Source organism: Tremella mesenterica (assembly GCF_000271645.1).
Source record: "Tremella mesenterica DSM 1558 unplaced genomic scaffold TREMEscaffold_3, whole genome shotgun sequence".
Classification (NCBI taxonomy): Eukaryota; Fungi; Basidiomycota; class Tremellomycetes; order Tremellales; family Tremellaceae; genus Tremella; species Tremella mesenterica.
The window spans coordinates 719,003-733,483 of NW_006711227.1; the positions used below are offsets into that span (position 1 = coordinate 719,003).

Sequence of the window (14,481 nt, forward strand, 5' to 3'; positions counted from 1 at the left end):
CGAGTTCCATAGCTCGGATGTGGTTGGGTCCCTCTTTGCAATGCTGACGAGGACAGACTGATAACGCTTGCTTTACAAAACGCCTTCTTGACTATCATTATGCACTATTCACGGATATCGACCGCTCCCTCACGAACCTACTCTGCCGCCACAGCCGTCCTGCTTAACGAACTCCTCAAAGGTGCTATATCCGTCTTGATCGCTTTAAAACGTATCGACGCAACTCTCTCCGCTCCTTCATCTCTCAGCTGGTCAGAAAAAGAAGATCGTCGAGAAGATCCTCGCCCTCCTTCCTCATTCCCGTCATTCATTCCGACCATGCTACACCCTTCACGAATACGAAATCTAACCAAATCCGTTCTCTCACCCGATTGCTACAAACTCTCAGTCCCCGCGATTCTCTACGTCATACAAAATAATCTCCAATATGTGGCAGCATCCAATCTCGACGTCGCAACATTTCAGGTTACCTATCAAATGAAAATCCTCACAACTGCCTTCTTCTCTGTTCTCATGCTTAGGAAGCGTTTAAGTAAGGGCAAGTGGCTGTCCCTTATTCTCCTTGCAGCTGGAGTCGGTATAGTTCAAATACAATCTACAGCCGCACCTTCACACATATCGCCTATCGTTCAGACCGAAGGCGTACAGATATCGAAAGGAAATCAACTCCGTTCCGACATTCCTCAGCTGAATTCCGAACGCGTGATGCACCCTTTGAGAGGCTTCATGGCAGTCACTTTGGCTTGTATGACTTCCGGCCTAGCCGGCGTGTATTTCGAATTCATCTTGAAAACTCAGACCGGGTCTGGGCCCGCGCCCGATCTGTGGGTACGGAATACTCAGCTATCCTTTTTCTCATTAGTTCCCGCAGCCGTGCCGATTCTCTTTGCCCGTGGGCCAGAAGGATCTAGCTGGTTGGAAAGAGTGGGAGGGAGCTTTGCCAATTTCAATGGGTGGGCAGTGGGAACCGTGTTGACCCAGACTTTTGGAGGATTGATCACGGCTATTGTGATCCGTTATTCGGACAACATCATGTGAGCTTCTTACCTTTCTCGTTCACATAAATTCTATCGTGTCGCTGCCGGTGGACTTTTGAAGTTTGGTGTTGAGCTTGTACATGCATGAGTTCCTCTTCTGTCATGATCGCCGCTGACGTTCTCAGGAAAGGCTTTGCCACATCATTATCCATTATCATCTCCTTCCTCGCCTCCGTCGCTCTCTTCTCTTATCCCATCACAGTCGCATTCGTCGTCGGATCATCAATCGTCCTTCTCGCCACATATATGTACAACGCTCCATCACCTCCTTCCTCACCTACGACCCGGATTCAAGTTGCGAACCCCGGATCTCCCATCTCCACCTCAGCTCCTATCCTCGGACAGCCCGAACCCCCATCACGTACTTCAAGCGTTATGAACCTCATAGGACTCCGTTCTTCCTCTTCTTCTGTTCACTCCCGTCAACCCTCCACGACAGATCTACGAGATAAATTCGGTCTTACTCAAGCACAGGGCGTAGGATTGTTACCTAGTACTGCAGGATCTAGCAGCTCTAGCTCTCCATACGGAACCAGTAGTCCGTACGTTGGAGGAAGCCCTTATTTGGGTGGAAGTCAATTTGTCAGTGCGAGTAGCACTCCATATATCAGTCAAAGTGGGAGTCCTTATATGAGTGGAAATCAATATGTCGGAGGAGTGGGAAGTTATGATCGGAATGGTAGTCCTGTGGGTAGTCCCAATTTAGGAAATTCTGGTCCACCGCAAAGAAGATCAGGAAGTGGAGAAGGTAGACCGACGTTGAATGTGGATACAGTAAAGGAATGAAATAAAAGTATTTTTGAGGTGATTACTAATTAGATCACATGAGGATTGTGAGACGATAAACCTGGGTTTATGCAGATATCATATATGATTGCTAATTTCTTTGAGAACCTCTGTTGTCTTTCACTACTCACTTGGGCTGACGGACATTCCTGTTGACTCGAACTTCTAATTCGATATTAATTACCTCCTGACTTCTCTTTTCATCTCCTCATGTGACGCTCTCACCTTCAAAAAAGGATCCCAACTCTGAGAGAGAAGGGAACGTATAGGTTTTCCGTGAGATGATGTCGACCTACGGTATCACCACCCTCCGGCAGTATCGTCCTCTTTCACATGACGCACTTTAGGTCGTTCGAGCTCTCCAGCCCTGCGTCGGAGTTTCTGTAAACATGTCTTATAATCATCCACTCTAGGATCCCATACCAGATCTTCTAGCCAACTAATCCGACTTTGACCGCTGGTTGAAGAATGAGATTTCTTTTGAAAACGGGATGGGATGGGGATATGTAAGGGTTTGTCTCGTTTGAGAACATTGGCTGAGTTGTATGGTTTGGAAAGTGTTGGGTTGATTTGGTCAGGTTGAAGTGGTGATGGTAATTGAGGATGAAAGAAAAGAGGTGGGAGGGAAAGAGGTAAGTCCTGAAATTGTCAGCTCGACCTTCTTTCCTTCCTTTTATTTTTCCCTCTGTCATATTCTTCATCAATTACTCGATTCGTACATCATTTTTCCAATGATAATTGATACCCTACGTAGGAACTCATGATTCATGACAAAACGATGACAATGACAATTTACTCACCTGCAGGGTAAATTCTAAATTATCCATGATACTCTCAGCGAAGATTCTTCCAAAGAATAATACTTCGCAACTACTCTGCGCGGCAAAACGAGCCATATCGAAATTTTCTCTCAACGAAATGGACATTCCGTTACTTCCTCTTTTCCCTTCAAGTAATAACTGAGAAGGAAACACATGAATTTCTCTTCCTCTCACTTGATTCGACTCCACCGTCCTTCTTCGAGATTTCTCCTCGTCCTCATGCTTCCCGTCTTTCCGACCATCTCTTCCCGTCGGTTTTGAATCATTACCGCCTTCGTGTGGACTGGTCGTTTGAATGGGTTTGTGGTACATATGTGGTGGTTGATCTCTTTCCAATCGTTTCACTCTCATTTGCTCTTCTGAGAATTCTTGTCTTGATCTGTTGATGTGTGAGGTAAACGTCGAGTCGACACTAGGATGAAAAAGATGTAATCCTTTTGCTTTATCAACATTCGGAGTAATAGATATGACAGCCACTTCGACGTCTTCTTCACCACGAACCAATCTCCTAGCTACTTCCCACAAACACCAAATCAAATCCTTTGAAGCTGATATCCAAGGTGTCTTATCATCCTCTGGTGTATCTCGTAATAATTCAACAGGACTATTCACATGAATACATGATTGTCTATTTTTTTGAAGGATATGATCCATCATCGTATGTCTTGCATAACTATTGTCCACCAGAGTAGTTCTGTGTGGTATGAGAGTGAGATAAGATGAAGGTGATAATATAGCGAGATGAGCATTAGGTGATAGAAAACCAGAAGAAGAGAGAAGACCTGTCCATATAAGAGGAGAGGTTGATTGAGGAGTGTGAACTCTAAAGACTACACGAGAGGTACCGGCGAGAGAGGTTAGGGTTGTGAATGATCTACAGGGTTGTGAAGAGTTAGAAGGAGGGTTAGGTTGGTGTCGAAGGGATGACATGGGAATATTGATTGAAATGCGTGGTGATTGAGTGAAGACAGGGATAATTGAGGAGACGCGGAAGGAGTGTGGACAGGATAGATTATGTCAATGATGAAGATGAAAGTAGAGAATTTGGGAAAGTATTCTAAGTTTTTGACCATGATCGGGGAGGAAAGGAAATTTCGTGACGATCGTTCGTCAATGATAGGAGACGTCTCGGGTTGAGTTACTTGTCAAGAAAGTCTGTATGTCAGAAGACTTGTCCCCCATTCGGAACATGCATAATCCTCAACTATCACACGTTCGTACTGTAGATCATCATGTGAAGCGACCTGTACTCATCATCCTGTTGAAGCGTGACATCAGTAATCCAATTTCTACAATATTTCAGTCGACCCATCAATAACCGCCGGTGTGACTCAACGTGACCCCGGATCAGAATCCCTATTGTATGATTGAACATGCATAGCTTGGTTCAAGATTTTGAACATTGGCAAACAAGCCTCGCACTCAGAGGGATTACCCCAAGACTTGGAATGATCAGAAGACCTGAAATGTCTCGTGATATTCAACATGTGAAGAAGTACTCTTAATTGTGTGGTTAGTAGCCTTACTCGGTAGCCTGGAGTGATAGAAGGTACAGAAACTTGTGTCTCCCCTTCTCCCTCCTGTTGGAGTTGTATGTCGGCAATCTGGTTGTCCAGTCGTTCCGCTTGATAGATCCGCTCTAGTTCTGTTAGGTTTGCCTCAGTATGGGTGTTCCATGGGTATGTGATCTCTTCCTTTAGTGTGTTATAGGCCTCGAACGTACCTGGATTATTCAAACCCTCAAGATTGTTCGGAAGAGGCGAGAGAGTCTCGAGCGCTCCTTCCCAAAGTTCTCCAAGATTTGACAGGGTCGCAGGATGAATATGCCAGTAAGGAATGGAGGTCTGCGAGGATGACATGAGAGTGAAGTCTGAATTACTGCAATCTTCTCGATTCGATAGTCGACGTTCGGAGGGACTGGAGGGATAGGAGGGATTTGTATTCTTTATCGTCTATCGGGAGGTGAGTTTTTGTTTTTCGACCATGAGAACGGACAGGAGATATGATTATTTTGATGATCCGCAATTTCAAACTCGATGACAAATTCGTTCTCCGCTCACCAAGCTAAATTGATCAGTGCAAATCCATTCAATCGATATGACTCACTCCTTTCAGGATCCTTGAGTCTGAATAATCTCTGCGTCGTGGGAAATCTCTAGCGAGTCAAATGTTTTAAAGACCGAGGAGGAGGGGAAAGGAAAAACAGATACTGTAGTTGTGTGATATGAGATTCGACTAGATTTTTCCTCCCACGGCGACGGTCGATGTCTTGTGGACTGAATCAAATGATGATAGCAAAGATTCTTTCATCCATTTATCATCGGTGTGCTTAGTGACACTGTACGTAGTATAAGTAACATTAACTGCCAGTGCAAAGGAATGGTGAAGACCAGGTGATATAGACGTACCGCCGATACCATAACGTACATGAACGGACGAAAGATCGTGTCAGACGAAGCGAGCTAATGGACCGTTTGAATCAGGCTCCGGGCACTTTAGTCATGTTAGGAGCGTCTCATAGATACTGCATACGATTCAGTACACGTGTGTCCCAGAAGAACAGGTCAGTATGTATCTCTCCGGACGACACCCGAGTATATTGAGAACTCGAACCAGTTCCATAGTGAACCCAAAGAAATCACGCCAGCCTTAACATTGTGTTTGCCATTGGGTTAGATAATCGTCATTGACATTCTCTCGCGTTACGAGTAATCGCTTCATCTTGATGATCGATGGGCGAGAGGGGAAAGGAAATCGAACGCTGGACCTACGTATATTCAGTGTTTCAAGCTTTCCACATTTGGGTCAATATCGTCATTGTATGTCAGATTTCTGTAATGTACGAGCTGAGGAGTTGATGTTGTGGAAACGGTTCATCAGCCGTACTGCGGGCAAGCTCATTATCCACTTGTTGAATACACTTTTCAAGTGTGTCCCGGGAAAGTTGGCACATTATAAGGTGCGATTTGACAAAAGAATACCATCGTCTCCATGGCTTTGTGGCCCGGGACGATGTTGCCTGTCCTCGACCACTTCGGAGCCGTGACCGATCGTAGATGAGGTCGTCCAACGATCTCAATCTACTTTGGGCAGCCTCGCTGACTTGACGAAATCGCAACCATGTATTATGGTCTCCTAGTGTTGACCGACTGAGGATAGAATCTGCGGTACGGAGCATAGTTCTTAACTCGGAACGACGTTGTTTATAGGTAGTAAAGAGATCCTCCCCTATGCTCTGCAGGTCCAAGGTTGATTCGTACCACTGGTCGTCTACAGTTTGTGTCACACTTCGAGCTTGGGTGAGAGCGGACGAAGCCAATTCCGGGACTTCCGCAGTCACGTTGACACGAGTATCGAGCCCAAATTCTATTGACCGGACTTCACTATCTGGAGAATCTAGTCGCGCTGGATCTCCTAAGTCCAGGTTCACGTCGGCAATATGGCTCGGAGTACCGCTGTCGCTGGGAGAAAGGGACGACTGAACCCTGTGGTTTTGAATGTACTCATCAACACGATAACCGTAGGATGGCACGGGCGGTCGAGGCGGGAGACATGAGCATGGTAATTCGGGCAGGGTGACAGGAATGAGTCCAGATGAGAGGGATGGAGCTGTAAATGCCCTGGATCTAGTTAAAGCAGACATTCCTTATATCGTCGACCTCTCGTCTTAGGGTTATTCGATTTTCAGCGTGTCCATCAAACCGTCTTATAGTTGGAAAGTTCGATCTGTTGGTCGAAGATCAATAATGACCTGGAAGGCATTTTTGATGAATGTAGGTCAGTATATTGCCCTTCCTTTGTGAAGGGTAGATTACTTTCGGTGAAGATTGAGCAATCTCATTTGTGATTCTTATCGCGTGGATGATGAAGAGAGAAGGTAGTGCTCACAAAGTGGAATGGATATTTTTTCATATATGCTGTATTCGAATTTACAGAGTACTTGCACTCCGCTACCAAGTGATTTATTACGCTTGATTGCATTTCAACTTGATTTTGGAGTGAGAATCGAGAAAGAGCAGCTTGACCAGATAGCTAGGTTGAAATCATTGTTTTCTTCGACGATCCGTCGCCTTGAGGTTGAAAGTCCGTACGAGTAGAAAGGGTAGAGGGCGTGGATATAGTAACACGAGTTTCAGGTCGACGCCTGCCGGTTCGAGCCTGGATATGATGCACAAGATGCAGAGATAAAGTCGAAACGATCGTGTTGTTAAGGTTTGGTGTCTGAAAGATCACAACGATTTCTTCTCTACGTTTCCAACCATCAACATCCTTTCAATTCGTACCTCCTTCTCCACAATCACTCACTCACTCCACTCACTTACAGTATCACCCTTTATCTCTACTATACACTTTCTCCCGAAGAGTACCTCTGTGCCTCTACATCCATGACAGCATGGGTATCCCAGTGGCTATCGCCATCATCGTCGGTCTTCTCTGTTCTTTCATTCAATCAATAGGTCTCACCATTCAACGTAAATCTCATCTCATCGACGAATGTGCTCCACCTTGTCAACGTAAACGACCTATACGTCGTCCACTCTGGCTTCTAGGCTTTGGAATATATATCACATCAAATATCTTTTCTACGATCTTTCAATTAGACGCTTTACCCATCGTCATCCTCGCCCCTCTCGGAGCTGTCAGTCTGATCTTCAACGCCCTGCTGGCCAGGACAGTATTGGGAGATACCTTTGGTCCTGCCAGTATAGTAGGAACTGCCTTGGTGACTGTGGGTGCGGTGCTCATTGCTGTTTTCGGGGTCGTTCAGGAAAGTGAACATGGTCTGGATGAACTATTGGTGTTGTTCCGTCGTCCGGCTTTTGTAGCTTTCTTCACTATTCAAGGAGTGGCCACTGCTGGTGTCTTATTGACGGTGAGTCCACCTTCCACATCCACACTCAACCTGACGTGTTTCAATGATTCGTCCTATCTCCTTTCATCCAGCTTGGGTGGGAGGAATGTATGAACACAACTGAGCTGATGACAGGCACATTTCGCAATATGGACAATGAATAGACATCTCAACAAAGAAGGTCGTATCCGTCTTGAAGATCAAGAAACCCCTCCATCATCTTCTCCACCGAGTAACTACGCATCGCCATATTCTCCACCTGCCATCCCTTTCCGTCCAACTTCTAATCTTCGTCGATGGTCATCTCCCATTTCCCTTCAGACATCCACCATCCCAACTCATCCATCTTATACCGATTATAATCCTCGATCATCATCCCCTTCGAACGATATCAATAACACTGATCACGACCCAAAACATGTTCGTTTTGCCGATACCTCTCCGCTCTCTCTATCCCCCGACGCATCCCCAAACTCCACACTCTCCGACGCACAACAACGAACACGTACATTGGCTGGCTTGGCATTCGCGGCTGCCTCAGGCACATTATCAGGAATGTCACTCGTCCTTGCCAAAGCTGCGGTCGAGTTGTTAGTCATCACTATCGATCATTTCCGGACAGGAAGAGGAGAGAATCAATTCAATCGAGCTCAAAGTTGGCTATTGATAGCGGGTTTAGGAGTGGGGGCGTTATTGCAACTTGTTTATCTGAATTACAGCTTAACGTTCGCCAGTCCAGCTTTGATTTGTCCATTGGCATTCTGCTTTTTCAATCTGTCGTCAATCTTCGGTAAGTCTTCCCTTTTCTAACCTATCCCATTTGTTTCAAACCTTCTAGTATTTTGATATCATATTGTCCCCTCCGCCTCGTCAAATGATCCGTCGGGCGACAACGAAATTTGAAGTGGAAAGTGTTTGGTTGATCGATCTCAGATGGCCTGGTCTTCTATGACCAGTTTTATCGTCTTCGACCACACCAAATTGCTCTAGTCTCTATCGGCGTCCTCATCCTTCTCATCGGCGTTTGGGTCGTCTCCACCATCCAACCTGGTCAAGGCGTGGACGTTGGGACATGGGTAGAAGATGAATTATCCGAAACTTCTTCCCTTCTCGATCATTCACTCTCTCAAGCTCATTCATATACTCCTTACACCGATGAACCTGACTCTGTTGTGTCAACTCAAGAGGACGCGACCTACCATTCTACTCATGCATCCATCCTACCTCATGTGGATACAGCGCTCGCCCAAGCGGAAGGGTATGACCGTCATCGCCGATCGGAAATTGACTCACCTACTTCTCCTACCGATCCCGTTTCTCCACGTACGGCTCGTAGACGTGGACCGCGATACGGTACTCTTTTACCGGACTTAGCACCCCCAGGTGCTCCTACCGGTTTCTCAATAGGTTTAGGTGCTGCTAGTCCAGGGTTCGTGCTTCGTTCTGGAAGTCTGAACACGCAAGGTCCTTCGGCTGGAGAAAGAAGGAGGGGAAGAAGTAGAAGTGAGAATGCTGCTGGTTTGACGGCCATAATGGAAGCTCATCCCCTCCCTGTCGAAAGCGATGGGCCCCAAGTCGAAGGTGATGCAGCAGAGAGAACGTTAGCAGGTTGGGATGCATCAAAGCGGGGAGAACGACAAGAGAGGGATAGGAGAAGATGGAGTGAAGGTTGGTGGAGCGGTTTGTTAAAGAGAGATGGGGTGAAGTTACCTCCGGAAGAGTAGATCTGGACATTTACTCACTCAACGTGCATAGGCTTGTGTACATTATCATGATAGATGTATTGCATGGGATTGTACAGACTTGTGATAGTGTGACATTCAAGATTCATGTAGCTTCGTTTTCTCTTCTTGTTGATGCGAGCGTGATTTCAGATGAGGAGAGGTCGTTGAATATTGGCTTGGTATGCAGGAGGAGTCCACCGAGCATGACGATATGAGAAAAGAAGAGGATACCGGAACTAAAGTTCGTACTGGGTGCTGTGGCCCAAGCGTACTCGATCATTATCCATAGACACGGTCTAAGTATCAGCTGGAGTCTGTTAGTGAAGGAGAAAAAATCCTTTCACCCGAGAATGGGGTTTCCCCAAGCCCCACCGAGATAGAGCAACAGTGGGATTTGATGAAAGTACCATACATGGAATTGATAGTGCAACGAACGGGCGAATGTCATTCCTATTAGGTTGGAGGTGAATAGTACCAAAGGTATCTCTGTCTGTCAAAAAATCAAACCTCAAGCGATAGTCGTTTGACTCACGGTAAGCAGACAGCCCATGAGTGTGCACGGGAGGTCTTGACGGTGTCGAGCAGGCTTGATGTAGTAGGGTGACTGGATTGGGCGCCCATCGATAGGCCGCAAAAATCATCAAGATTGTCAGCTGTGAGTGAGCTCGATGTCTGGGTCCGAATGGGGCTATGCGAATGATTTGGCGACAAGTTTTTGAATTGGAAATATCGCGAATTCGACGTCGGACGATTGAGAACACTCACATGGCCCATTAACAAACCTGTCGCCCATTCTTTGGATAAGAACGTTGATTCGGAGATAAACCTCCAATTGACTGTCCATTTGTATAAGAATTGTCTTGAAAAGTCGAAGGCACTATTGAAGTATGCCAATGAATCATGCGCAAGGAAAGGAAGAGCAGTGACTATCTAATTCTCAGCACTCACTCCTGCGTCTATGAACTGAAAAAAAGTGATGGCGAAGCGATAACGTTACGTACTTGTATGGAAGCCATGATGGCCGTACTTTCCAATGTCCCAAAGATTCCCCTATATTGAACCAACAACACCAACAAACCTGGAAGAAATAAAAGGATATTCATCTTGACTCCCAAAGCCATAGAGAACAACACAGAACCTACCCTCCATCCAGTAGTCGTGCGACACATGAACCCCACCACAGCCGCATAGAGCAGTATCATCGTCAAAGGGTCGTTGAAGAGTCTGAGGAGGTAAACCGAATGTGCTCTTTTACTCAGAGTCAGAGGTACCAATAAGATCTGAGGAATATGGCGATTTCGACTCCCACAAAAATAGTAGATACACCCTACCAGAGTGAAAGTAACGAGGTAGACCAGGAGGAAGATGTATTGTGCCGCTCGGACCCGGTCGTTAGGAAGCAGTTGGTGTAGAGCCGCGTAAATGTATAAATGGAGGGCAGGGTATCTATCCATAAGCTTTTGAGATTGAGTTGAGTGAGGGAGAGACTCACACTAGTGGTCCGGTCTCTCCTTCAAGTTTGGAATAATCACGTTCACCAAAAATGAACCCATCGACTTGTTGCATATAAGCAACCCAGTCAATTTTGGTATCTACCACTGTCAGACTTGTTCGGTAACGTAGAGACAGACTCACAAGCTACTTTGTTGATAATGAGAAGTCCTAGTAGGGCTTCTCCAACGAAAAGGAGAGAGAAGAGGTACCAAAAGTATTGCCTGTCCAGTAGTAGACTTCGAACCATAGACAAAATCCAGGAAGGAGTGAGAGTCCCAGCAAATGAGGGATGCTTCCCCGGACGAGCGTCAACAGGTGCCATCCTCCCTGTGATTATGAGGGGTCTATTCAGGTAGAAACCTCACAGTGTCAAGTACTGTAAAGCCGTTATGAAGTCATGGTCAATGTATCGTCACGAGGGAGAAAGGAAGAGTTGGACAGAGGTCGAGGAAGGAATGTGGCAGTGAAAGATTCGTGGCGAAAATGCATCGGGCGTGTTGAAATTCACGATCTAGTATGGATTCATAAGATCATAGAGAACTATCTAGAAGAACTATCTAGATATATATCATCCAGGGGATACGTAGTCCTTAGTCATCTTTCCCACGCTCTAACTCCTTATAACTCCGCAGTGTGGCGGGTCACCATTCAACACCCCCCTTGACACGATCACACTGCACGTACACCCTACTGCCACACTCAAACAACCTTTTATATTTCCGTAATCCCTCGTGTCCTTGGACCCTGAAAATTTTTCTCACACTCCACGCAAACATCACCTTGTCTTCTTCTTCATCTATTCATTCCAACAACCCTCTCCTCTTATTATTTCTCATGTCTTATCAGTCGAGTATCTCCGGTACGAAGTGTCTCCTGGAAGTCATGAGTTCAATTCCCTCACGTGGGTTTCTGTAACCCTCTATGTGGCACACCCTTGCGGGTGTTGCTCAGGAGTCGAGCGGTATGTGGCACACCTTGTCGGTGTTGCTCTGCCGCTTGAGCAGGACTTGCGGGTGTCTTGTCAAGACTTGTAATACGATCAATAAGTTTCTTTGTTGTTGTAGGATTGTGAGATGAATATGAATATGGATGCGAGGTTATTGTGTGATTACCAAGACGTTGTTTGATAGGAATATGATGTTTACCAAGACGGTGAGTTGTGAGAGTTTCTTTCTTTGCTAGATGTCCCCACTTTTCCTCATACGTCCTTTCTGTCACGAACTACGTCGTGACACCTCGATTATTCCACCAACAACGACCCTCCTTTGACCATCAAAACCCCATCACGACTCAAACCTCTTTACTCTACACGTAACTCAGGACCTCTGAGACCAAGGACGGCGAAGTTAGATGAAGTTAGGGTAAATAGGGACAATGGGAGCAGAAGTGCGGCGAAGTTAGGCGGAGTTAGGCTAGGTAGGGACAATGGGAGCAGAAGTGCGGCGATATTAGGCGGAGTTAGTCGAAGGAGGAGGAGGATGGCCGGGGTTCGGGGAAGTTGGACGAAGTGCGTTGAAGTACGTCAAAGCGCGGGAGGGTTGGATGAACGTCTAGGAGGGATAGGTCATATTAGCTGAGAAGATCGCTGAAGTTCTTCAGCGATCCTTGATTGTTGTCAGTAGTGAAAGACCGATAGAGATAGCTATAAATCAAGATACATCGCCATCAGTAGAACAAAACCCTAGTTAGAGTAACTACGCCGAAGTACGCCGTAGTTACACCCCTTTCGACGTCTGCGCCCTCCTGGTTGGGTGAGACATCGACTCAGAGCGTGAAGTTAGCCGGGGTTCGTCGACCGTCGGTCTATTAAGAAATAGTTGTTCGACGGCCGTGACAGTATCAAGGATCGCTCTTACCGACGACCCGTGCGAACCTCGGAGAAGTACGAAGATAATATGGAACCAGAAAGGAGAGTCACACGAGGCATGAGTAGGAGTGACGACAGGATGGAGGAAAATGAGAGGAGAGCGTTGGAGGAGCTTAGAAGAGCAATGGGACAGGACCTTGGGATGGAAGATAGTGTAGGGGGGTCAGTTCAAGGAGATGAGTCCATTCCACCAATACCTTCTAATCCTCCTACCCCTGCGGGCGATGCTCCCCCGCCTATCGGATCCCCAGTTGGATCGGATCAAACTCCGCGGCCAGAAAACGCTGGAAGTGGGACGAACTTCGGAGAAGGAGGGACACAAGGGGTGATGCTAGCCTTGATGCAGATGGTGGCAAACATGAACAAGGATATGATGGAAGAACGTAGGCGCAGGGAGGAGTGGGAGCAGAGGAGGGAAAGGGAGACAGTAGGGGGAATTGCAGAAGGGATATCTGAAGGGGTGAGGTACGCCATGGGACGGCAAACTTCGGCGACTCCAAGCGTAGTTGGGGAACAACGGAAGGGTATCAAGTTGCCTAATCCAGACTTCTGGAGAGGAGAGCGGAATAAGTTGACGGCCTTTCTGTCCGAGTGCGACGTACACTTCGAATTAAACTCTCATCTTTTCCCCGACGACACTAAGAAAGTCTTTTTCATGATCTCTCACTTACGCGAAACTCCCCTCCTCGCCGTTCAACCCGATCTATCTAAACGGCCTCTCCCAGAATACCTCACGGCGCACAACCAGTTCGTCAAGTATCTCAAGACTAACTTCGGCGACCCAGATGAAGAAGGAACTGCAGCCCGACAACTCAACGACCTTAAACAAACCGGCTCTGCTTCGGACTACTTCTCTGCCTTTCAACGACATGTGGCGATACTCAAGTGGTCTGATGATGGAAACTTAGTCGATCGAGCTAAGAAAGGTCTAAAATCACATCTTCTGGATGAAATTGCGAGACATGGTAGATCGTTTGGGACGGTGAAGGAGCTATTGGAGTTTGTGATTCCCTTGGACAACCGCCTGTGGAGGAGGCAAGTGGAGAAGGAGGCAGAGAGGAAGAGGGAAGGGGGGGCAAAGACGACTACGGTGGTGGAAAGTCAGAGGACGGAGAAGAAAGAAGAGAAGAAATGGGAAAAGGGACAACCTTCGGCGCAGGTTGGTGTCCAAGCGGCCATGACGTCCACGGTGGTAAGGAGTGCGCCGCCGAACATCGACGAAGTTCGCCGAAAATGGCCTAGGCCAAGCTCCGATCTGAGGGAGACAAGGAGGAAAGAGGGGAAGTGTACGGAGTGTGGTGAAACAGGACATTGGCTGAAGGAATGTCCTGTAAGGGAGGCTAAGGTTAAGGTTGGACTGTTGCCTCCATGGGGGGAGAAGTTCGGAGAACGTGGTGGAGGATCGGGAGGGAACGCAGTACCTCTCGGACAAAGGAGGAACTTGAATGCGGTTGGAGGAGAAGTAGATTTGGAAGAGGACCAGGGAAAAGAAGAGGACCTGTCGCAGTAGGCGAGGCTCGGCGGGTCCGCCATATTCTCTCGGCCACCATTCCCAAACCCATAAAAGAAACACAGCTGATGGAGCCAGAGGATTGTGAATACAAAAATACACCACTCAGTACCCCTTGTTCATGCAATATCGATAATCATCTCCTCATCCCTTCCGTTTCCAGAGATCAACCTAAATCGGACATTTTCATTAATGGAATAAAGCTAACTACGCTCTGGGACACTGGAGCTACTTGTTCATATATAAGCCCTAGGGCAGCAGCGAAGATAGGTGTAGAAAAGAGGCGATATCAGGTGAGCGTACCCGTTCACATGTTCGACGGCTCGGTGAGTGTCGCTGGACCCATCACCGAGTTTGTCGAAGTCGGTGTTAGTTTGACGAAGGACGCCG

The 14,481-nt window shown here is 47.0% G+C and overlaps 6 protein-coding genes across 6 annotated transcripts; 3 read left to right on the top strand and 3 right to left on the bottom strand.

The window, feature by feature from the left end:
- Window positions 1-57: 57 nt before the first annotated feature.
- TREMEDRAFT_22759 (uncharacterized protein) lies at window positions 58-1,301 on the top strand (the record flags this gene model as incomplete). The annotated part of the gene is made up of 3 exons (XM_007003117.1): window positions 58-211; window positions 278-1,034; window positions 1,163-1,301. Coding segments are annotated over 3 exons (1,050 nt in total), but the record flags the coding sequence as incomplete, so codon positions are not given.
- An 822-nt stretch (window positions 1,302-2,123) lies between these two features.
- On the bottom strand, window positions 2,124-4,503 carry TREMEDRAFT_61040 (uncharacterized protein; the record flags this gene model as incomplete). Its single annotated transcript, XM_007003421.1, has 3 exons — window positions 2,124-2,462; window positions 2,624-3,426; window positions 3,981-4,503. 3 exons carry the CDS (start codon window positions 4,501-4,503, stop codon window positions 2,124-2,126), a joined length of 1,665 nt encoding a protein of 554 aa, XP_007003483.1.
- A 965-nt stretch (window positions 4,504-5,468) lies between these two features.
- TREMEDRAFT_61041 (uncharacterized protein) lies at window positions 5,469-6,287 on the bottom strand (the record flags this gene model as incomplete). Its single annotated transcript, XM_007003422.1, has 1 exon — window positions 5,469-6,287. The coding sequence occupies one exon, from the start codon at window positions 6,285-6,287 to the stop codon at window positions 5,469-5,471; it is 819 nt and encodes a 272-aa protein (XP_007003484.1).
- A 643-nt stretch (window positions 6,288-6,930) lies between these two features.
- TREMEDRAFT_73499 (uncharacterized protein) lies at window positions 6,931-9,220 on the top strand (the record flags this gene model as incomplete). Its single annotated transcript, XM_007003685.1, has 3 exons — window positions 6,931-7,517; window positions 7,632-8,286; window positions 8,430-9,220. Exons 1-3 carry the CDS (start codon window positions 7,038-7,040, stop codon window positions 9,218-9,220), a joined length of 1,926 nt encoding a protein of 641 aa, XP_007003747.1. The 5' UTR covers window positions 6,931-7,037.
- A 103-nt stretch (window positions 9,221-9,323) lies between these two features.
- TREMEDRAFT_68105 (uncharacterized protein) lies at window positions 9,324-10,961 on the bottom strand (the record flags this gene model as incomplete). The annotated part of the gene is made up of 8 exons (XM_007003626.1): window positions 9,324-9,516; window positions 9,565-9,710; window positions 9,735-9,747; window positions 9,794-9,873; window positions 9,986-10,146; window positions 10,185-10,666; window positions 10,713-10,812; window positions 10,856-10,961. The coding sequence occupies 8 exons, from the start codon at window positions 10,959-10,961 to the stop codon at window positions 9,324-9,326; spliced, it is 1,281 nt and encodes a 426-aa protein (XP_007003688.1).
- A 1,648-nt stretch (window positions 10,962-12,609) lies between these two features.
- On the top strand, window positions 12,610-14,091 carry TREMEDRAFT_61044 (uncharacterized protein; the record flags this gene model as incomplete). Its single annotated transcript, XM_007003423.1, has 2 exons — window positions 12,610-12,964; window positions 13,652-14,091. 2 exons carry the CDS (start codon window positions 12,610-12,612, stop codon window positions 14,089-14,091), a joined length of 795 nt encoding a protein of 264 aa, XP_007003485.1.
- Window positions 14,092-14,481: the final 390 nt, after the last annotated feature.